The sequence below is a fragment of the Cynoglossus semilaevis genome, chromosome 18 (genome assembly GCF_000523025.1).
Source record: "Cynoglossus semilaevis isolate Cse_v1.0 chromosome 18, Cse_v1.0, whole genome shotgun sequence".
Lineage (NCBI taxonomy): Eukaryota > Metazoa > Chordata > Actinopteri > Pleuronectiformes > Cynoglossidae > Cynoglossus > Cynoglossus semilaevis.
In genome coordinates, this window is record NC_024324.1 from 190,467 (window position 1) to 210,733 (window position 20,267).

The following is a 20,267-nucleotide window of genomic DNA, read 5'->3' on the forward strand; positions in this document are numbered from 1 at the left end:
AGAACTCCGCAGGGAAAGAACAGCAGGTGAAGCTGGGGATTGAACCACTGACCTTCGTACTGTAAGGCAGGGGCAGTGAGCAGTGCGGTGGTAGGACATGACTGGTTGGACTTTTTGTTGTTGTTCTTTTCCCCAACAATAAAAAAGATTATTGATGATTGATGATGTCACCGCTCCTCAACACTCTTGTTCTTTTCACCCCCCACCTGCACACACACACACACACACACACACACACACTACTTTACTATTACTATACACACTGTCTTATGTCTGCAGGGTTTAGGAGTGGGGGTGCAGAGGAGGTGGGGGTATCCCATAATCACCAATCAGAATGATACTTAGGCCTAGTTGTCATGGAAACCACGTGCACAGCTCTCCTGACCCCTCCCACTTAAAAAACCTTCATCCCTGCATCATCACATGGTGATAATAATTTCATTTCTGAAGGAAAGCGGGGGGAGGGGGGGCACAGACCATAATAGTGCTCCTGTGCTGCTGGTCGTCATGGTGATTAAGCAATGCAGCGGGCTAGTACATGGTGGGGGGGTAAGGGGGGTCAAATTACCATGTGTGGCTCAGTATTATGGTGTGTATTTAGACTGAGAGAAAGAGCAGCAGGAACCAGGACGGTCCAGGACGGTCCAGGACGGTCCAGGACGGTCCAGGACGGTCCAGGAGGGTCCAGGAGAGTCCAGGACGGTCCAGGAGAGTCCAGGAGAGTCCAGGAGAGTCCAGGAGATTCCAGGACGGTCCAGCACGGTCCAGGACGGTCCAGGACGGTCCAGGACGGTCCAGGAGAGTCCAGAACAGTCCAGAACAGTCCAGAACAGTTCCACAGAAACAAGAATAAAAGGAGAAGAACGTCTACATCAGGGATCGGACCTTCTCACCCTGGTTCTCCTCCTGCTGAGTCAGCACTGACATCATCAGGCTGCAGGTCCAGCCTCGGAGCAGTGTCGCTGGTTAGAGGATGTTGGACCAGTCTGTGGTGACCTCTGGTCCTGGCTGATGTCCAGGGTGATGGACCTGGAGTCTCCAAACGTCAAACATGTGACAGTTGACCTTTGATCCTACAATGAACCAGGAACCAGATGTGGTCCACTGAAGGGCCGCGTGTCAGTGCTTTGTTTCCATCCTGTGGTGACCTGGACCAGTGGGTCAGGTCCAGTTAGGAGAACAGGGTTTAATGGCTACAATTACTGTTCTCTCTCTCTCTCTCTCTCTCTCTCTCACACACACACACACACACACACACACACACACGGCCGCCATCTTATCTCACCTTCTCCAGAACACATGCACTCACTCACTTGCACATTATGTGCTCGCACGTCCACAACATGGACAGCCCCCCCCACACATGCTAATACACACACAACCTCCTTCACATGCACACACACACACACACACACACACATACATCGCCCCTCCCCCTATTCCATACAGCAGGGCACGTCGTGACAAAACAAAGAACAGCCCATAATAGTCAGACACTCAGTATGCATGGTAACCAGTTATGTCAGAGATGAAGGCGGCGCACACGCACACACACACACACACACACACACACAAACAGGATACACTGAATTTGACACAAACATTCCATAAACCCACATTTAAACACCTCCCACACACACAATTACAGACTAACATGTGTTAGGGATTATATATAAACACACACACACACACACCCAGAAACACACACAAAACAGACACATATACTTGTACTTACACACATGGATGCACCATGACTGATTTTCAAACAGAAAAATGTGTTTTTTTACTCATTGACCGTAGAGAAATGACCGTAGAGAAAAGCTGACTTTGGTCTAAACTAAAATCTCTGATTTTCTCACTGGACGTTGGTCTGAACTAAAATCTCTGTTTTTCTCCATGGACTGTGGTCTGAACTAAAATCACTGATTTCACACACACACACACCCAGAAACCCACACAAAACAGACACATATATTTGTACTTACACACATGGATGCACCATGACTGATTTTCAAACAGAAAAACGTGTTTTTTTACTCATTAACCGTAGAGAAAATCTGACTTTGGTCTGAACTAAAATCTCTGTTTTTCTCCATGGACTGTGGTCTGAACTAAAATCACTGATTTCACACACACACACACCCAGAAACACACACAAAACAGACACATATATTTGTACTTACACACATGGATGCACCACTACTAATTTTCAAACAGAAAAATGTGTTTTTTTACTCATTGACCGTAGAGAAAATCTGACTTTGGTCTGAACTAAAATCACTGATTTCACACACACACACACACCCAGAAACCCACACAAAACAGACACATATATTTGTACTTACACACATGGATGCACCATGACTGATTTTCAAACAGAAAAATGTGTTTTTTTACTCATTAACCGTAGAGAAAATCTGACTTTGGTCTGAACTAAAATCTCTGATTTTCTCACTGGACGTTGGTCTGAACTAAAATCTCTGTTTTTCTCCATGGACTGTGGTCTGAACTAAAATCTCTGTTTTTCTCCATGGACTGTGGTCTGAACTAAAATCTCTGTTTTTCTCCATGGACTGTGGTCTGAACTAAAATCTCTGATTTTCTCACTGGACGTTGGTCTGAACTAAAATCTCTGTTTTTCTCCATGGACTGTGGTCTGAACTAAAATCTCTGTTTTTCTCCATGGACTGTGGTCTGAACTAAAATCTCTGTTTTTCTCCATGGACTTTGGTCTGAGTGCGTGGGGGTGGTGGGCGGTAGAGAGGATCTTTCTTCCTCCAGACAAAGACGATTGTTCCTCCTGGGACTTCAGCCTTTTAACCTGTCAATCAGAAATCGGTCACGTGGTTTTCTATATACTTCTGTGCTGCAACAAAACGAAGAAAAAGAGGAAAGTAGCCCCCCCTGCTGTTCCTCATGGCAAACTGCGACAACCAAACGGAAAACAAATTTTTACTGTTGAAAAAGGATTTAAATAAGAAATCACTGTCATCGTCATTAAACTTCTTCACTTCTTTAAAATCTGTATATTGTGAAAATCTTATAATGATTAACCAGTGGTGAATTTATTGCGTCATAAAAGTGAAGCTTCGAGGATGGAAATATTATTGGACTTACTGGTATGACTGGGACGAAGAAGGACGAGGCCGTCCAATCAGAAGAGGACAACGGTTGCGTGCACAACTCTGGGTCAGGGAAAGACAGTTGGTCAGACTTGGAGAACTGACACCCTCTGCTGTTGTTCCATAAAAGAACACCAGGGATCAACTTTAAACAAACAACACGGAGTATTATCAGAATACGAAGTACTGCTAAATACTAGGGTCATTTCTGTTACGTCACTGCTTCATGTCCAATAAAAATGAGACAAAGTGAAATTAAGTTGTGATTTTTTTTTTTTATTTCCCCACGACTTCAAACCTCGAACTTCACACCTGGATTTTAAGAATCGTGTTCCTACTAGAAGCTCATTATTGTTTCATTAAATATACAACAAAAACCATGGTTACATTTCTTGAAAATATTTTTCAAAAAACTGTAAATAATTTCACCCCGGGAATTTTAGAAAGCCAGGAAACAAAGACACGGACAAACAGATTCTATAAATAGTTTCTGAAAAAAATTCTCCAAAACGGTAAAAAATAAGAAAAACAAATGTGAATTTTTTTAATTTGAATTCAGCACAAATCATGTTCATTCTTACACATTTGTTCTAGAACTTTTCTAAACTCCATGCTCACGCTCGTGACACGTGCGCAGGCAAACACCTGCAGCAGTGAGGACGACGGAGCTTTTAAAGATCAAAATGTTGTGGAGAATTCTTCTGATTCTTTTTTTTCTTTTTCTTTTGTCATTTTTTAGCACAATTGTTAGTTTGGATTTGACTTTTCACCAACTTTACTCAATAAAAATAACAATTTAGACAAAAGTGAACGGCTTTAGCGCAAAGCTAGATTTTTCGAACGAGAAACTGAAGTTTGTAAACACCAAACCTCATAGAGAAAATCAGTGATTTATTTCAAACCTGTGACTCTGGCACTTGTCAATAAGAGATTTAAGCATGAGCTTCTCATGCTCTGGTTTCTGAAGGCACTGTGCGTTTTTTAACCTCTCCAAAACCCCAACCCCTCCTCCTCCTCCTCCTCCTCCTCCTCTTCCTCCTGCTGCTCCCCTTTTCTGTGTAGTGACTATAAGAGGACACAGCGTTTCTTTGGTTTGGTGTCAGGAGGCTCCAGTGCTGCCAGGATGGCCTCGTCAAAGACGTTCTTCAGCCCTCGCTGAGGAACAGACAGAGAAGAAGAAGAAGGAACGGTGAGACTGGTGTAGAACCCAGACAGCAGAGAACCCGTGGCCGTGGTGCGGTCTGTACCTGTGTGAGGGCGGAACACTCCACGTACTTGACGGCCCTCAGCTCTCGGGCCAGTTTCTCTCCACTCTCACACGTCAGGGCTCTCTGTTTGTTCTTAGCCAGTTTCTCCAGAGTGTTGCTGTCGTCCCTCAGGTCCATCTGCGTCCCCACCAGTAAGAACGGCGTCCGAGGACAGTGGTGAGAGATCTCGGGCACCCACTGAGGAAGGACGAGAAAAAAAGAAAATGAAAATTGACAGCAGCTCCACAGAGGACCCACTGAGGGGGAGGAGGGGGAGAACACACCTTCTCTCTGACGTTCTCAAAAGAGGAAGGAGACACCACAGAGAAACAGACCAGGAAGACGTCGGTCTGAGGGTAGCTGAGAGGACGCAGTCTGTCATAGTCCTCCTGACCTGCAGGGGGAGACAGACATCCAGGACACTTGTTTCTCCTCTGTTTTCAAAATCTCAACAGTCAACGTCACTGAAACAGTACCTGCAGTGTCAAAGAGTCCCAGAGTGTAGGGCTCTCCTCCGATCATCACCGTCACTGCATAGTTATCAAACACCTGAGAAGGACGGGTGGGGGGGAGGGGGAGGGGGGTCAGAGGTCAGGAGAACACACACAGGCAAACTCTATCCGTGTGTGTGTGTGTGTCCTCACCGTGGGGACATACTCAGAGGGGAACTTGTTGGTGGTGTAGGAGATCAACAGACAGGTTTTCCCCACTGCACCGTCACCGACCACCACACACTTGATGGTCTGCATCTGAGTCACAGACGGAGCAGACACACTGATCATGTCAGTTGATCAACAGCTAGTTTATTAAATGATAGAAAAATGCTGAGCATCTGATGGACGTCCTCCCCTGACTGACAGCAGGAGGAGGAGGAGGAGGAGGAGGAGGAGGAGGAGCAGGAGTCACATCCAGAAAAGTGACTCCATTCAAACATCAGGGAAAAACAAGTCGGTTGTTGTTTGGGGTTAGTCAATAAACAACAGTCAGATGGTTCTGTGTCAGTCACACACACACACACACACACACACCGGTGTCGGTTAGCCGTGTCCAGAGCAGGGCTAACGTTAGCTCAAAGCTAACAGTAACAACATAACAACTTAAAGCAGCCAGGCAATAATAACAATTAGTCGAACACAATCATTTAGTCGATTCATAACTGAACGGCTGATCATGACTTTTTGTAGACTTTACTCTTTTTAAATAACAACTTCCGCGTTCAAACGACGGGGCAGTGACGTCAGAACAACGCACACGTTACTGTTTCAACAGTTCAATACTGTGTCAACGACTCGGATTGAAAAATACTTTCACATTTCATTTTTTATCAAAAGGAAATAGTGAAAAGACGCCACAACAACCAAAGAACATGAAGTGAAATAAAGTGAAACATTTATCCATAGTTTTCTATTTATTTTAAACGATTGACGTTAATGGCGTTAATGACAGTGGAGTTCCACCTTCTCATTTACGTTGATATATAAGTTTTAAATAATGGCAACAATAATCCCAAACAATTAAAAAAAGAGATGAATTAAATCAAACTCACCTTTATCTCTGGAAAACAAACCACAGCAGCGACTTTGAACAGAGCTCTGGTCAGGCTAGCAGAGTTAGCTTAAGTTAGTCGAACTTAAACACCTTCCTGTCACTTTCCGTATTATTCATATAGAAAACACCAGTAAATTATACTCTATTTCGTTACTATTCAGTTGTTTTAAACACAGTTTTACACACTAAAAGTCAGTTAAATCGATAAGAAACGCCGCTGTCACCTCTGAGGACGCTACTGCTGCTACGGTGATGCGTTCAGGTACTTGTTATTACATTCATACCCCTCCACACCCAGGAAACCGGAAATCAGTTCGATGTGACGTTCAGGTTTGGCCACAGGTCTGATTTCCCGAGTGTGTGAAGCATCAGAACTGTTTTGTTTTGGGTTGAGACATGTTTTTATCTGACTTTGACGTCACTCTGTTAAAACACTCAACGATAACACACACACACACACACACACAGTTATATACATATACTTGTATGTGTATATATATATAGTATATGTATATAATTGTGTGTGTACTGTATTTTTAAATAGAAAATACCTTGCAGTTTTATTCGTAAGCCAGCAGGTGGCGGTAGCTCTTCCTTCAATAATGTATATTCAGGAGTTTTCTTCTTTGTCTCTATAAATATGTATAATTGGAGATGGACTGCAGAGAGAGAGAGAGAGGGAGAGAGAGCATGTATTTATATTCTCTCTCTCTCTGTGGAGGTGTGGTCTCTCTTCTTCCTCCCTTCGTCCTCCTCCTCCCCCTCTTCATCATCACTCCTTCTCTCCTCCTCTTTAATAAACCCTCTACTCCTGTTCTTCTTCCCTCCATCTCACACTGACTCATCTCCCCTCCCCCTCCTCTCTCTCTCCCTCTCTCTCTCCCTCTCTCTCTCTCAGTATTTTCTTGATCACACACTCTCTCTCTCACACACTGAGCGTCAGCAGCAGGTACAACACCCTCTCTTTCTCTCTCTCTTTCTCTCTCTCTCTCTCTGTCCTTCAGCCGTTGCTGTTTTTTCTCTGTGATATCGGACGATTCTGAGAAGAGTGTGCACGTGAGTGTGCATGTAAGTGTGCATGTGAGTGTGCATGTATCTGTGTATTTCATATCTGAGCTTCATTTTGCTGTTTATCCATTTTCTCCTTAAATCTTGCTGCTCTGTGTGTGTGTGTGTGAGAGAGAGAGAGAGAGAGAGAGAGTAGGTTGGGTTCTGGTTGGTTCTGATCTGGGTCAGTACTGGTGGGTTCTGGTTCCAGGTTGTGACTGAGCTCCAACACCACAGACCACTGAGGGAATCGAACTGAAATCCTCTGTGCTGATGGACCTCAGTAACACAAACTGACCACAGGAGGCAGCAGTGGACCAGCAGCTTAAATCATTCATTTTCTCTATGGACTTTGGTCTGTGGGAGTCAGTGTCTGACTGGAGAGTTGAAGCTGCAGCCCATCACTGAGTCAGTGACCAAGAGTCTCCACTAGGAGGAGCTGGCTCAGCTAGCTGTTAGATTTATTTTCACTTATCTAGAACCGACTGAAGCTTTAACCTTAGTACTAACTGGGTACTAACTAACTGGGTACTAACTAACTAACTAACTAACTGACTAACTAACTAACTAACTGACTGACTGACTGACTGACTGACTAACTAACCAACTAACTGACTAACTAACTGACTAACTAACCAACTAACTGACTAACTAACTGACTAACTAACTAACTAACTAACTGACTGACTGACTGACTGACTAACTAACTAACTAACTGACTGACTGACTGACTGACTAACTAACTAACTAACTAACTGACTGACTGACTAACTAACTAACTAACTGACTAACTAACTGACCGACTAACTAACTAACTAACCGACCTGACCTTTAGCGACCTTTAGAGAGTAGTTGTGTTAGCTGTGGGGCTACCTTTTAGCAGCTGTTAGGCTAATCTGTTAGCCATGGAGCTGTGATACTAACTCCCCTCTCCTCTCCTCTCCTTCTCCTCTCCTTCTCCTCTCTCCCCCCTCCATCCTTATGACCTCACCCTCCTGCTCACCCTCCCATGATGTGCAGCTCCTCTCTCTCACCACACTCACTTCCAACCTCTCTCGCCCACTCACGGCCCTGTTTTTCTGCTGAGCACTGCAGTCTGTTTGTAGGTGTGGTCTCCTCCTCCCCCCCTCCCTCCCTCCTCCGTCTCCCTGTCTCCCTGCTCTCTCCCCCTCTCTCTGCTCGCTCACTCGCTGCTGTATGGCTTATGTAACACACAGCAGTGGGGCGAGAGACATAAGAACATCAGTGAGAGAGTCCAGGTCAGGGAGGAGAGCGGGGGGGGCGGGGCCCGCCACCCCGCCCCCCCCCCCCAGCTTCTCTCTCTCATGTGGTCCGACCAACCTGGTACTGGTCCACTTCAGGACCAGTTGTAGAACCTGCATTAGAACCTGGTCTACGGTGACATCACTGTCCTCTCAGTGACATCACTGCACATCAACAGATAAGCAGGAAAATATGTGTGTGTGTTCCACTCCACTGCGTCTCCTCACCCACCATGTCTCCCCCTCCCTGCCTCCCCCCCCCCCCCCCTCCCCCCCCCCAGCTTCTCTCTCTCATGTGGTCCGACCAACCTGGTACTGGTCCACTTCAGGACCAGTTGTAGAACCTGCATTAGAACCTGGTCTACGGTGACATCACTGTCCTCTCCGTGACATCACTGTCCTCTCAGTGACATCCCTGTCCTCTCAGTGACATCCCTGTCCTCTCAGTGACATCCCTGTCCTCTCAGTGACATCCCTGTCCTCTCAGTGACATCCCTGTCCTCTCAGTGACATCCCTGTCCTCTCAGTGACATCCCTGTCCTCTCAGTGACATCACTGTCCTCTCAGTGACATCCCTGTCCTCTCAGTGACATCACTGTCCTCTCAGTGACATCCCTGTCCTCTCAGTGACATCCCTGTCCTCTCAGTGACATCACTGTCCTCTCAGTGACATCCCTGTCCTCTCAGTGACATCACTGTCCTCTCCGTGACATCACTGTCCTCTCAGTGACATCCCTGTCCTCTCAGTGACATCACTGTCCTCTCAGTGACATCACTGTCCTCTCAGTGACATCCCTGTCCTCTCAGTGACATCACTGTCCTCTCAGTGACATCACTGCACATCAACAAATAAGCAGGAAAATATGTGTGTGTGTTCCACTCCACTGCGTCTCCTCACCCACCATGTCTCCCCCTCCCTGCCTCCCCCCCTCCTCCCCTCTTCTCAGGATGTCGATTGTCAGCATCGTCGCCAGGGAGATCTTGGACTCCCGGGGAAACCCCACGGTGGAAGTGGACCTACGCACGGACAAAGGTGACCACAGAAGAAGAAAATAAAAACATGAGGGTAAACAACCTGCTGACAGTCAGTGACCTTCACTTGACCTCTGACCTCTGTCCAGGTCAGAGGTCAGACAGGAAGACCAGAAGAGAAGGAAAAAAAAAATCATTGTTACAGTTTCCACGGCCCTTGGGTTAAGTTACTGCCACCTACTGGCAACCGCAGACAGGGGGCAGTGTTGCTGCTGACAAATAAGCTTTAGAGCAAAGAGAATGAGCGAATGAACAGACAGACTGGAGGCGGTCTCTCGTGTGTCCTCAGGTCTGTTCCGGGCGGCCGTTCCCAGCGGAGCGTCAACGGGAATCTACGAAGCCTTGGAGCTCAGGGACGGAGACAAGAGTCGCTACAAGGGCAAAGGTCGGACGAGGACAGGATGAATATTAGCCCGTTAGCTGGGTTAGCGTCCCGGTGTCTAACTGTCCTCTGTCCCTGGTCCTCAGGCGTCCTGAAGGCCGTGGGACACATCAACCACACTCTGGCTCCGGCTCTCATCTCCTCAGTGAGTCTGCAGCAGAAATCACCCCCCCGCCCCTCCCCCGCCTGACAGCTGGTGACTCTGAGTCTGTGTGTGTGTGTGTGTGTGTGTGTGTGTGTGTGTGTGCAGGGCGTCAGTGTGGTGGAGCAGGAGCAGCTGGACAACCTGATGATCCAGATGGACGGCACCGACAACAAATGTAAGTGTGTGAGGAGAGGCAGCGGTCGGACTTTGTCCCCCTAACCCTTCCTCTCTCTCCTCCCCCACAGCTCAGTTTGGAGCTAACTCCATCCTGGGGGTGTCTCTGGCCGTCTGTAAGGCCGGGGCTGCAGAGAAGGACGTCCCCCTGTACAGACACATCGCCGACCTGGCTGGAAACACCGAGCTGGTGCTGCCTGTTCCTGTAGGACACACACACACACATACACACACACACACACACACACACAGTTCGTTCTGACTGTGTACGACCTTTGTGACATCACTGCCACCTTGTGGACTGACGTCCGTGGTGTTGTGCTCCTGCTCCAGGCCTTCAACGTGATCAACGGAGGTTCTCACGCCGGGAACAAGCTGGCCATGCAGGAGTTCATGGTTCTTCCTGTTGGAGCCGAGTCTTTCAAGTGAGACGACCTTTGACCTTTACCTACAGTTTATGTTCATTGATGAAGACGATGGTGATGGTGGTGGTCTTCTGTCAGGGAGGCGTTGAGGATAGGATCAGAACTGTACCACACTCTGAAGGGGGTGATCCAGCAGAAATACGGTCAGGACGCCACCAACGTGGGAGACGAGGGAGGATTTGCTCCCAACATCCTGGAGAACAGTGAGGGTGAGGACTTTTTTATTTGAATGTGACCCTGCTTCCATGGACTGGCCTCTGATTGGACGTGGTTCTTCTGCAGCTCTGGACCTCCTGCAGACGGCCATAGAGAAGGCTGGCTTCACAGACAAGGTGGTGGTGGGGATGGATGTAGCCGCCTCCGAGTTTTACCGCAACGGAAAGTACGACCTGGACTTTAAGTCCCCTCCAGATCCAGAGAGACACATCAGCGCAGAGGAGCTGGCGGATATCTACCTGGGCTTCGTCAACAACTACCCAGGTGAGAACGATGAAGGAGAAGGAGATCGATGGGTTCTGAACAGATAAGATGAGCATGTGGTCCATTACATCTGATCACAGATCAGTTTTTACTGTCAGACTGAAACGACAGGAAACTGAAGTCCAGAAAACCCCGCACCCTCCCACACCAAAGTCCATGGAGAAAATCAGAGATTTTAGTTCAGACCAAAGTCCATGGAGAAAATCAGAGATTTTAGTTCAGACCAAAGTCCATGGAGAAAATCAGAGATTTTAGTTCAGACCAAAGTCCATGGAGAAAATCAGAGATTTTAGTTCAGACCAAAGTCCATGGAGAAAATCAGAGATTTTAGTTCAGACCAAAGTCCATGGAGAAAATCAGAGATTTTAGTTCAGACCAAAGTCCATGGAGAAAATCAGAGATTTTAGTTCAGACCAAAGTCCATGGAGAAAATCAGAGATTTTAGTTCAGACCAAAGTCCATGGAGAAAATCAGAGATTTTAGTTCAGACCAAAGTCCATGGAGAAAATCAGAGATTTTAGTTCAGACCAGAGTCTGGTTTAGTAGAGTGAGCAGCTAAAGCTGTACAGACCATGTTGTCCTACAAACTGGAGTTCTTTAAAAATCCTAACCAGTTTTAACATGTCCTAGTGGTTTCCATTGAGGACCCGTTTGACCAGGACGACTGGGAGGCCTGGTCCAATCTTACCGCCCGTATGGGGATCCAGATTGTTGGAGATGACCTAACGGTGACCAACCCCAAGAGGATAGAGAAGGCTGCGGAGGAACGAGCCTGTAACTGCCTGCTGCTCAAAGTCAACCAGATCGGCTCCGTCACTGAGGCCATACAGGCGTATGTGGGATTCATCTGAAATGTATCACTCTGAAAAACAACGTTGTAAGAAAAGTTACCACCAGGGGGCAACTTTTTGAAAAGAAGTGCGATGAAGTCGTGTTAGAAATGAGATCTGGTCTGGTGGCTGCTGTGAGTCGGTCCAAATGTCAGCTGGTTCTGACACTTTGTCAAACGGATCTTCTCTGTGTCTCAGATGTAAACTGGCTCAGGCTAACGGCTGGGGGGTGATGGTCAGTCATCGATCTGGAGAGACAGAGGACACCTTCATCGCCGACCTGGTGGTCGGACTCTGCACCGGACAGGTACGGACACACCAATCAGCCGTGGCCCAGTCCATGGTCAGCTGTGACCCACCTGGTCTACAGACCGTGTCAGTGTTGTCATCACAGCTGCTTCCACTCAAACACTGAACAAAGTCTTTGTTGGTTCTTGTGATGAGTATTGACACGTCGACAACCTCCAAGCAACCGTTGACGTCCGTGAGGTGGCCGAACAAACGACTGAACGTCGTCTTTTCTGGAATAAAATTCAATCAAACCGAAAAAAAAGAAAGTTTTAATATTTCAAATCATTTCTCTGATTTTCTTCTCTTTTTATGCAGATTAAGACTGGCGCCCCCTGCAGGTCTGAGAGACTGGCCAAGTATAACCAGCTGATGAGGTCAGACACAAACTATTTGTTCAGTGATTGTTGGTTTGTTTGTAAATAATAGAATTTAGGAGTCGTTCTGTGACATCATCATTCTGTGACATCATCATTCTGTGACATCATCATTCTGTGACCAGCTGATTAAAGCCATGACATTGTTGCCGTTGAACTTGGTTTTTCCGTTCCATGGCAGTTGACCTCCGACGTGTTGCAGCTTCACAGTGTCATCTGCATAAAGAAATACTAAAATAATCCTGGACGTTTCAGCCGCTGACTTAGCTAACCAACTACCTACTAGTATAACTACTTACCCAAATTAACCACCCTAACTAACGCAGTTACCCAACGACCGAGTTCACTGTCTACACACAACCTACCCTAACCCAGTGACGTGTTGCAGCTTCACAGTGTCATCTCAGCTACCTCAGCTACCTACTACCTGGGCCGCTGCCCACTGAGCCACCTAGCATTCAGCCTATAAATACAGCGCGTGAGAAAGAAAGCCGACATGTGGCCGGCAACCGCAGAAGAAACGCTAGCCTTTCAGACTGAGATGATAAGAGACCTTCACGTCCAGCTAGAGACTGAGAGACAAGAGAAGAGGACACTGGAGGACGTCCACCGTCAGGAGGTGGGAAGACTCGAGGACTCCAAACTGGAACTCACCGAGAAGCTGGCCGTTGAGGAGGACGTTAGCTACAAACTGATGACACAGTCCGTCCTGCTCACCGGAGAGCTGCGGACAGAGACCGAGAAGAACCAGGTTCTGTTAGACCAGAACGAGTCCTGGATCAAGGAGAACGAGTCTCTGACCAGAGAAAATGAGTCGCTTGTAACAAAGTCGCAGATGAAAGAGAACGAGTCTCTGTCCAAGGAGAACAAACGTCTGTCCACAGACAAACAGGCTTTGACAAAGAAGAACCAGTGTCTGTCCAGAGAAAACAAGTCTCTGTTGAAGGAGAACAGGTCCTTGTTACAGGAGAACCAGACTCTGTCCAAAGAAAACAAGTCTCTGGTCTCCAAAATGGATTCTTTTTCAGTGGACGTCAGGCAGCGGCACCTCCAAGGCCTGCGTCTGGAGGTGGCGCTCCTTCAGGAGGACAACCTGGAGCTCTCCAGTGGACTGCGGAGTGAGACCAAGAAGTGCGAGTTCCTGTCAAAAGCTAACATCTCTGTGAGCGCTGAGCTGGAGCTGGAGCGAGTCTGGAGTCAAGAACTGAAGACGGAGCTACGGAATCACAAGGATGTCCAGCAGAGGGCGTGTGCTGCCGTGGAGCAGTCCAGAGACATGATGAAGTCTCTGTGGCAGGAGGTGAATGTCCTGAGATCAGCCAATCAGCAGCTCTCTGCCAAACTGCAGGTGGAGGAGGAGCTGGGTGTTCAGCTCCAGGCTCTAATCAAAGCCATGTCTGAAAACCTGCAGGAGGAGAAGAACAGGAGGCTGGAGCTCCAGCAGGAGCTGGAGAACTGGAAGGTGGAACGATCCAAACCGGTGGTCCAACTCCAAGCTAGGAGACACGCCTTCATCCAGCCCGAGGTCTACAGAGGGGAGAGCAGCAGTCCTTCATTCCTACGACGGGTCTGGGGACGTTTTGGAAGGAGGAAGAAAGCAGCGGTTCTGTGGCCGCCTCGTGTGTCAGGACTCCACAGCCGTGGTCACAGGAAGCCCTTCACAGAACATGACAATGACAAACCCGTTTGTTCAACACTTTGACCCTGACTTGTCGACGATCTCTGAACATGTGAACCAGGGCTCCTCGTGGCCCTGCGTCTCCTCCAGATCCCTGACAGATCTTCTTCAGAAGACCTCTGGACCTCTCCTAGAACTGAAGGTTCACTGACTGATTTTCACTTCCGGCTTTTTCTGTTTGTTGATGTGACAACTAACACAAGAACTGATGAACAGCAGAAGATACAACTGTCAGCTTCAGAATCAGAACAACAATCATAAATGTTGCCATGTTCCCATTAAACCCAGACTGATGACGAACATAAACTCACTCGAGCTCTGTGATCTGTGATTTTAGTGTTCAGAGTCATAGGAGGTGATCCACTGACTTTGTTCTGAACTAAAATCTCTGATTTTCTCCACTGACTTTGTTCTGAACTAAAATCACTGATTTTCTCCACTGACTTTGGTCTGAACTAAAATCTCTGATTTTCTCCATGGACTTTGGTCTGAACTAAAATCTCTGATTTTCTCCATGGACTTTGGTCTGAACTAAAATCTCTGATTTTCTCCATGGACTTTGGTCTGAACTAAAATCTCTGATTTTCTCCATGGACTTTGGTCTGAACTAAAATCTCTGATTTTCTCCATGGACTTTGGTCTGAACTAAAATCTCTGATTTTCTCCATGGACTTTGGTCTGAACTAAAATCTCTGATTTTCTCCATGGACTTTGGTCTGAACTAAAATCTCTGATTTTCTCCATGGACTTTGGTCTGAACTAAAATCTCTGATTTTCTCCACTGACTTTGGTCTGAACTAAAATCTCTGATTTTCTCCATGGACTTTGGTCTGAACTAAAATCTCTGATTTTCTCCACTGTTTACACTGAGGTCAGTAACTTGTTTGTCCTTTTTTCTGTTTCCAGGATCGAGGAGGAGCTGGGGGATCTGGCTCGGTTTGCGGGCCATAACTTCAGAAACCCCAGCGCACTGTGAAAACAGAGAAACATGCATGTGCACCCCCCCCCCTTACGTGTACACACAAGGAATGAGCCATGTACAAATAATTCACACACACACGTGCACACACACGTGCACACAGGCGGCTGATGCAACAGCTGGAGACAAAAACACTAACGAAGCCAGACATGAACTGTTACTGTAGAGAAGAACAGAATAATCTGATGAATAATCCAGATTATGATTGACACACACACACACACACACACACACACAGTCTGTTTACACGTCACAGTTTCATGCAGTTACAGTTATTTACAGAGACTACTGTCCCAGTATGCAGCCCACTTTCTGTGCAGCCCACTTTCTGTGCAGCCCACTTTCTGTGCAGCCCACTTTCTGTGCAGCCCACACAGCATAGATTTGTTCAACAGCAAACATGAGACCCACCTGTGTGGACCAGAACGACAACAACAACAACAACAACAACAACAACAACAACCACAACAATAGATTTTGGTTGAAAAAAATGTGAAATAAAATTTGACAGAATTTACAACTCAAACCTGGTCGTACGTTTTAGGTGTGTGTGTGTGTGTGTGTGTGTGTGTGTGCGCTACGTAGGCTAAAACAGCACCGTCATCAGGAGCTGTGTAGCGGTTAGCTCATTAGGTAAGTTAAGTTGATGCTAAAGTGTAAAGTCTTTCATGATGACTATCAACAAACAGACAGGTGGCGCCAGAGAGTTAATGCAGAAGTCTAGCTTTATTATAAAGATTTTTAACAAAGTCTTTTTTACAGAGAGACAGACGTGAAGTGAAGGACAGACGGCAGCTTCTCACACCTAAAAACAGCGGCGGCCATGTTGGATCCAAGAACAAAAAGAACCGCAGGTGGTTGTTTTGGTTTACGGACGAAGCAAAATGGCCGCCGTCCGACCGTTAATGTGCAATTCTGGTGTGGATGTGAGCGGCTGAAAAAAAAAAGACACAACCGGACATCGACTGTCGCTGCTAACGCTTCAACTAGCATGTCGACGAACGGACACCTGACTCCGAGCTCTAGTTCAAAGGTACAAAGACTTCAAAGACTTCAAAGTAAACGCTACCCTCTGATCACTGCTGTGTTCTCTGGTCTAAACTGGTTCTGGCTGGATTCTTCAACACAACGCTTTCATTTACACACAGTTAAAACCTGCCCCTCCTCGGGGTCAAAGGTCGAGACTCCTCCGCAGCCTCTCAGGGATCAGGAGGAGGAGGAGGAGGAGGAGGAGGAGGAGGAGGAAGCTCCCCCCGTTCTCCTCCTGCTCCTCACCCTCGTGCTCCTTCCTCCTGTTTGGGGAGGCCTCAGTTCCACAGTTTGAGGAAACTGTCCCAGGACCCTGTGCAGACCCCCATCCCGTCCTCAGGAACGCCAGTGCAGCTCACCCTGTTGTCATGGCCGGAGAGAACACCTGGGGGGGGCAGATGTTTTGGTTAAACTACCTCTATAACCGTCATCATACCTTCTGCAGGCCTGCAGGTGGCGCTCTGCTCCACTCACCTACTTTCTCCCCCTTCAGCGAGTCCCAAATGTGACAGTTGAAGTCGTCGTAACCGGCAAAGATGAGACGTCCAGAGTTGGACAGAGTCAGCGATGTGACGCCGGCGTTCAGACCGGAGTCCTGGTATCCGATCACTTCCTGGTCCGAACGCAGGTCGTACATCTTACAGGTGCAGTCGTCGGAACCTGTGACGATGGCATTGCCTGATGGGAAAAACTGAGCAGAGGAGACAGGAGCGGAGTCANGGCATGATGGTCTTTTTACTGAAATATTTCACTTTCCACACCAAAGTCCAAGTCCCTGAACTTGAGCTCCACTGCTGCCCCCTGTGGACAGCTGTATGTCTTTCACTTACGCTGATGGCGTTGATGTCACTGGTGTGTCCACTGAACGTCTGCTTGCACTGTCCGTCCCTCATGTCCCACAGTTTGGCCAGAGAGTCACAGGCTCCAGAGATGAAGGTGGACATGTCCGGGGACAGACCCAGAGACATGCAGTCCCCGATGTGGTTGGTGAAGACCACCTTCTGCTTCCCGGTCTCCAGGTCCCACAGGCAGCTGCCACAGGCAGCTGTGGGGGGGGGGGGGGAGGGTCAAAACCAGGACAGATGTTTAAACTGCTACGACCAGACTACGCTCAGACTACGATCAGATTACAATCAGACTACGATCAGTCTACGATCAGACTACGATCAGTCTACGATCAGACTACGTTGTTTTGGTGATAAAAGTCTTTCAGTGGCCGAATATTCGGAGCATCCCTAGTTAACATGTTAGAGTGTGGTGGACAGCGCCACATTCAGGCCAGGCATATGAACTACATGGAACAGAGCCGTATTCCACTCTGTAAATTCAGGTTGAAACCATGACGTAGACTCACCAGGTGGTGTCGCCAGAGGCAGTCAGGATCTCTGTGTCGCTGAGGAAACGGCAGCAGGACAAATAACCTGGGGCGAGGACAGAGACGGGGACACAGCACAGGTCAGTCTCTGGTCCAGTGGTCTGGTCTAGTCTTTGGTCCAGTCTTTGGTCTAGTCTTTGGTCCAGTCTCTGGTCCAGTCTCTGGTCCAGTCTCTGGTCCAGTCTTTGGCCCAGTCTTTGGTCCAGTCTTTGGTCCGGTCTTTGGTCCAGTCTTTGGTCCAGTCTCTGGTCCAGTGGTCTGGTCTAGTCTTTGGTCCAGTCTTTGGTCTAGTCTTTGGTCCAGTCTCTGGTCCAGTGGTCTGGTCTAGTCTTTGGTCCAGTCTTTGGTCTAGTCTTTGGTCCAGTCTCTGGTCCAGTCTCTGGTCCAGTCTCTGGTCCAGTCTCTGGTCCAGTCTCTGGTCCAGTCTTTGGTCCGGTCTTTGGTCCAGTCTTTGGTCCAGTCTTTGGTCCGGTCTTTGGTCCAGTGGTCTGGTCCGGTCTTTGGTCCAGTCTTTGGTCCGGTCTTTGGTCCAGTCTTTGGTCCGGTGGTCTGGTCCGGTCTTTGGTCCAGTCTTTGGTCCGGTCTTTGGTCCAGTCTTTGGTCCGGTGGTCTGGTCCGGTCTTTGGTCCAGTCTTTGGTCCAGTCTTTGGTCCAGTCTCTGGTCCAGTCTTTGGTCCGGTCTTTGGTCCAGTCTTTGGTCCAGTCTCTGGTCCAGTGGTCTGGTCTAGTCTTTGGTCCAGTCTTTGGTCCAGTCTCTGGTCCAGTGGTCTGGTCTAGTCTTTGGTCCAGTCTTTGGTCTAGTCTTTGGTCCAGTCTCTGGTCCAGTGGTCTGGTCTAGTCTTTGGTCCAGTCTTTGGTCCAGTCTTTTGTCCAGTCTTTGGTCCAGTCTTTGGTCCGGTGGTCTGGTCCGGTCTTTGGTCCAGTCTTTGGTCCAGTCTTTGGTCCGGTCTTTGGTCCAGTGGTCTGGTCCGGTCTTTGGTCCAGTCTTTGGTCCGGTGGTCTGGTCCACTGCTCACCTGTGTGGGCGTCCAGCTCTCTCAGGGTCTTGGGGCTGGTGGACTTGATGTTGTAGACGGTGCAGAGGTTGTCCAGACCACCACTGGCCACCAGGTTTCCAGAGGGGGCGAAGGCTACACTCATGACCCAGGCGGACTTCAGCGGGACTGCCACCAGCTGGACAAGAAAGGGATTTTCACACATTATTGTCCTCAGATTTTTAGCCTGTAAAATATCTGTACAGAAGTGTAAAAAACAAACACAGGGGGCAGTGTTTGTCACCTTGTTCCCTGAGAAGGTGTCCCAGACCAGCAGTTTTCCGTCCTGTGAAGCGCTCACCATTTTGTCTGAGACACAGACCGGACACAGAGCGGACACAGACAGGACACAGAGCGGACACAGACCGGGCACAGACCGGACACAGACCGGACACAGACCAGACACAGAGCGGACACAGACCAGCAGTTTTCCGTCCTGTGAAGCGCTCACCATTTGTCTGAGACACAGACCGGACACAGACCAGACACAGAGCGGACACAGACCAGCAGTTTTCCGTCCTGTGAAGCGCTCACCATTTGTCTGAGACACAGAGCGGACACAGACCAGCAGTTTTCCGTCCTGTGAAGCGCTCACCATTTGTCTGAGACACAGACCGGACACAGAGCGGACACAGACCAGCAGTTTTCCGTCCTGTGAAGCGCTCACCATTTGTCTGAGACACAGACCGGACACAGACCAGACACAGAGCGGACACAGACCGGGCACAGACCGGACACAGACCAGACACAGAGCGGACACAGACCAGCAGTTTTCCGTCCTGTGAAGCGCTCACCATTTGTCTGAGACACAGAGCGGACACAGACCAGCAGTTTTCCGTCCTGTGAAGCGCTCACCATTTGTCTGAGACACAGACCGGACACAGACCGGACACAGAGCGGACACAGAGCGGACACAGACAGGACACAGAGCGGACACAGACCGGGCACAGACCGGACACAGACCGGACACAGACCGGACACAGACCGGACACAGAGCGGACACAGACCGGACACAGACCGGACACAGAGCGGACACAGACCAGCAGTTTTCCGTCCTGTGAAGCGCTCACCATTTGTCTGAGACACAGAGCGGACACAGACAGGACACAGAGCGGACACAGACAGGACACAGAGCGGACACAGAGCGGACCAAACAACAACCAGAAACAACAGACAGTCAGTGGTCGTCTGTAAACATGATGATCTTGGTTCAAATGGTGGTTCTTGTTTCAACGAGACAGAATGATGGTGAGTGTGTGTGTGGCTCAACCTCTGGTACCGATTGGTACTTTGTACACCTAAATAAAGTTCCAGCCTCACGGCGCGGACTGACCTGGAGTCAGCTGACCAATGCATGGCGTAGATTTTGGCCAGGTGACCTTTGAGTGTCTTCCTGAGTTTCAGCTGGACCCGCCCTACTGAGGCCACGCCCCCCGCAGCATCAGACATGCTGCCATCATTCACAGCCTTACGAGCCGCCTGGTGGAAGACGCAGGAACTGCCGTTAGATGTGGAACTTGTGGGCTGGAGATTTACTGACTGTTGTCTACACCTGTTTGAACGTGGGACAGACCAGTGTGTCCACTAGGAGGCGCTCACCTCAATCTTTGTGCGAAGGCCGTCACACTCCTTCTTCAGAGCATCGATCTCAGCTTTCTCAGCTGCCATGGCGACGACTGATGTTTACTGTAGAAACAAAGACAAAATGTTGACTGAAGGAGGAGAAGACCTCCGAGGCCGGGACTCCAGTCTGGACCGGGTCCTAAGGAACCGGGTCCTAAGGAACCGAGCTTCAACCCCGGTTCCTGGAGGG

General features: G+C 48.5%; 4 protein-coding genes across 10 annotated transcripts in view; 2 read left to right on the forward strand and 2 right to left on the reverse strand.

The window, feature by feature from the left end:
• Window positions 1-3,377: 3,377 nt before the first annotated feature.
• LOC103393775 (cell division control protein 42 homolog) lies at window positions 3,378-6,579 on the reverse strand. Of its 2 annotated transcripts, none has more exons than XM_017041161.2 (6): window positions 6,469-6,579; window positions 5,014-5,118; window positions 4,846-4,918; window positions 4,654-4,763; window positions 4,370-4,567; window positions 3,378-4,277 (listed from the first exon to the last, which is right to left on the reverse strand). In XM_017041161.2, the coding sequence occupies exons 2-6, from the start codon at window positions 5,116-5,118 to the stop codon at window positions 4,188-4,190; spliced, it is 576 nt and encodes a 191-aa protein (XP_016896650.1). In that variant the 5' UTR covers window positions 6,469-6,579; the 3' UTR covers window positions 3,378-4,187. The 2 variants fall into 2 exon arrangements, with proteins under 2 accessions (XP_016896650.1, XP_008329078.1); XM_008330856.3 differs by lacking the exon at window positions 6,469-6,579 and adding an exon at window positions 5,916-6,207.
• A 239-nt stretch (window positions 6,580-6,818) lies between these two features.
• On the forward strand, window positions 6,819-15,181 carry LOC103393774 (gamma-enolase-like). 5 transcript variants are annotated; one of them, XM_008330853.3, is made up of 13 exons: window positions 6,819-6,866; window positions 9,174-9,259; window positions 9,548-9,643; window positions 9,727-9,785; window positions 9,891-9,960; window positions 10,031-10,164; window positions 10,293-10,384; window positions 10,463-10,593; window positions 10,667-10,864; window positions 11,495-11,696; window positions 11,893-12,001; window positions 12,301-12,359; window positions 14,944-15,181. In XM_008330853.3, the coding sequence occupies exons 2-13, from the start codon at window positions 9,175-9,177 to the stop codon at window positions 15,011-15,013; spliced, it is 1,305 nt and encodes a 434-aa protein (XP_008329075.1). In that variant the 5' UTR covers window positions 6,819-6,866; window position 9,174; the 3' UTR covers window positions 15,014-15,181. The 5 variants fall into 5 exon arrangements, with proteins under 5 accessions (XP_008329075.1, XP_008329074.1, XP_016896605.1 ...); XM_008330852.3 differs by lacking the exon at window positions 6,819-6,866 and adding an exon at window positions 6,874-6,973; XM_017041116.2 differs by lacking the exon at window positions 6,819-6,866 and adding an exon at window positions 6,885-6,985.
• On the forward strand, window positions 12,368-14,467 carry LOC112488486 (girdin-like). The gene is made up of 2 exons (XM_025064958.1): window positions 12,368-12,735; window positions 12,774-14,467. Exon 2 carries the CDS (start codon window positions 12,856-12,858, stop codon window positions 14,059-14,061), a length of 1,206 nt encoding a protein of 401 aa, XP_024920726.1. The 5' UTR covers window positions 12,368-12,735; window positions 12,774-12,855; the 3' UTR covers window positions 14,062-14,467.
• Window positions 15,182-15,350: 169 nt separating the features above from the next.
• The window catches only part of LOC103393771 (guanine nucleotide-binding protein G(I)/G(S)/G(T) subunit beta-3-like), a 6,744-nt gene continuing 1,827 nt past the window's right edge, over window positions 15,351-20,267 (reverse strand). The window contains exons 2-9 of one of the 2 annotated variants that reach the window (XM_008330850.3): window positions 20,054-20,140; window positions 19,780-19,933; window positions 18,699-18,763; window positions 18,437-18,593; window positions 17,400-17,466; window positions 16,876-17,077; window positions 16,520-16,736; window positions 15,351-16,430 (exon numbers count right to left, since the gene is read on the reverse strand). In XM_008330850.3, the coding sequence (XP_008329072.1) occupies window positions 16,324-16,430; window positions 16,520-16,736; window positions 16,876-17,077; window positions 17,400-17,466; window positions 18,437-18,593; window positions 18,699-18,763; window positions 19,780-19,933; window positions 20,054-20,122 (1,038 nt within the window). In that variant the 5' untranslated portion in view covers window positions 20,123-20,140 and the 3' untranslated portion in view covers window positions 15,351-16,323. Of the gene's footprint in view, window positions 16,431-16,519; window positions 16,737-16,875; window positions 17,078-17,399; window positions 17,467-18,436; window positions 18,594-18,698; window positions 18,764-19,779; window positions 19,934-20,053; window positions 20,141-20,267 lie in introns of those variants that run through there. The other variant, XM_008330849.3, reaches the window with a different exon arrangement.

What these genes read in the sequence shown, in the direction of transcription:
- LOC103393775 (XM_017041161.2), bottom strand. Translation starts at nt 5,118, where the DNA reads ATGCAGACCATCAAGTGTGTGGTGGTCGGTGACGGTGCAGTGGGGAAA. An exon ending in CCTCTGAGTATGTCCCCACG is followed by an intron (nt 4,919 to 5,013) that starts GTGAGGACACAC and finishes CGTCCTTCTCAG; the next exon opens with GTGTTTGATAACTATGCAGT. An exon ending in GGGACTCTTTGACACTGCAG is followed by an intron (nt 4,764 to 4,845) that starts GTACTGTTTCAG and finishes CTCCCCCTGCAG; the next exon opens with GTCAGGAGGACTATGACAGA.
- LOC103393774 (XM_017041116.2), top strand. An exon ending in GGACCTACGCACGGACAAAG is followed by an intron (nt 9,260 to 9,547) that starts GTGACCACAGAA and finishes GTGTGTCCTCAG; the next exon opens with GTCTGTTCCGGGCGGCCGTT. An exon ending in GAGTCGCTACAAGGGCAAAG is followed by an intron (nt 9,644 to 9,726) that starts GTCGGACGAGGA and finishes CCTGGTCCTCAG; the next exon opens with GCGTCCTGAAGGCCGTGGGA.
- LOC112488486 (XM_025064958.1), top strand. Translation starts at nt 12,856, where the DNA reads ATGTGGCCGGCAACCGCAGAAGAAACGCTAGCCTTTCAGACTGAGATG.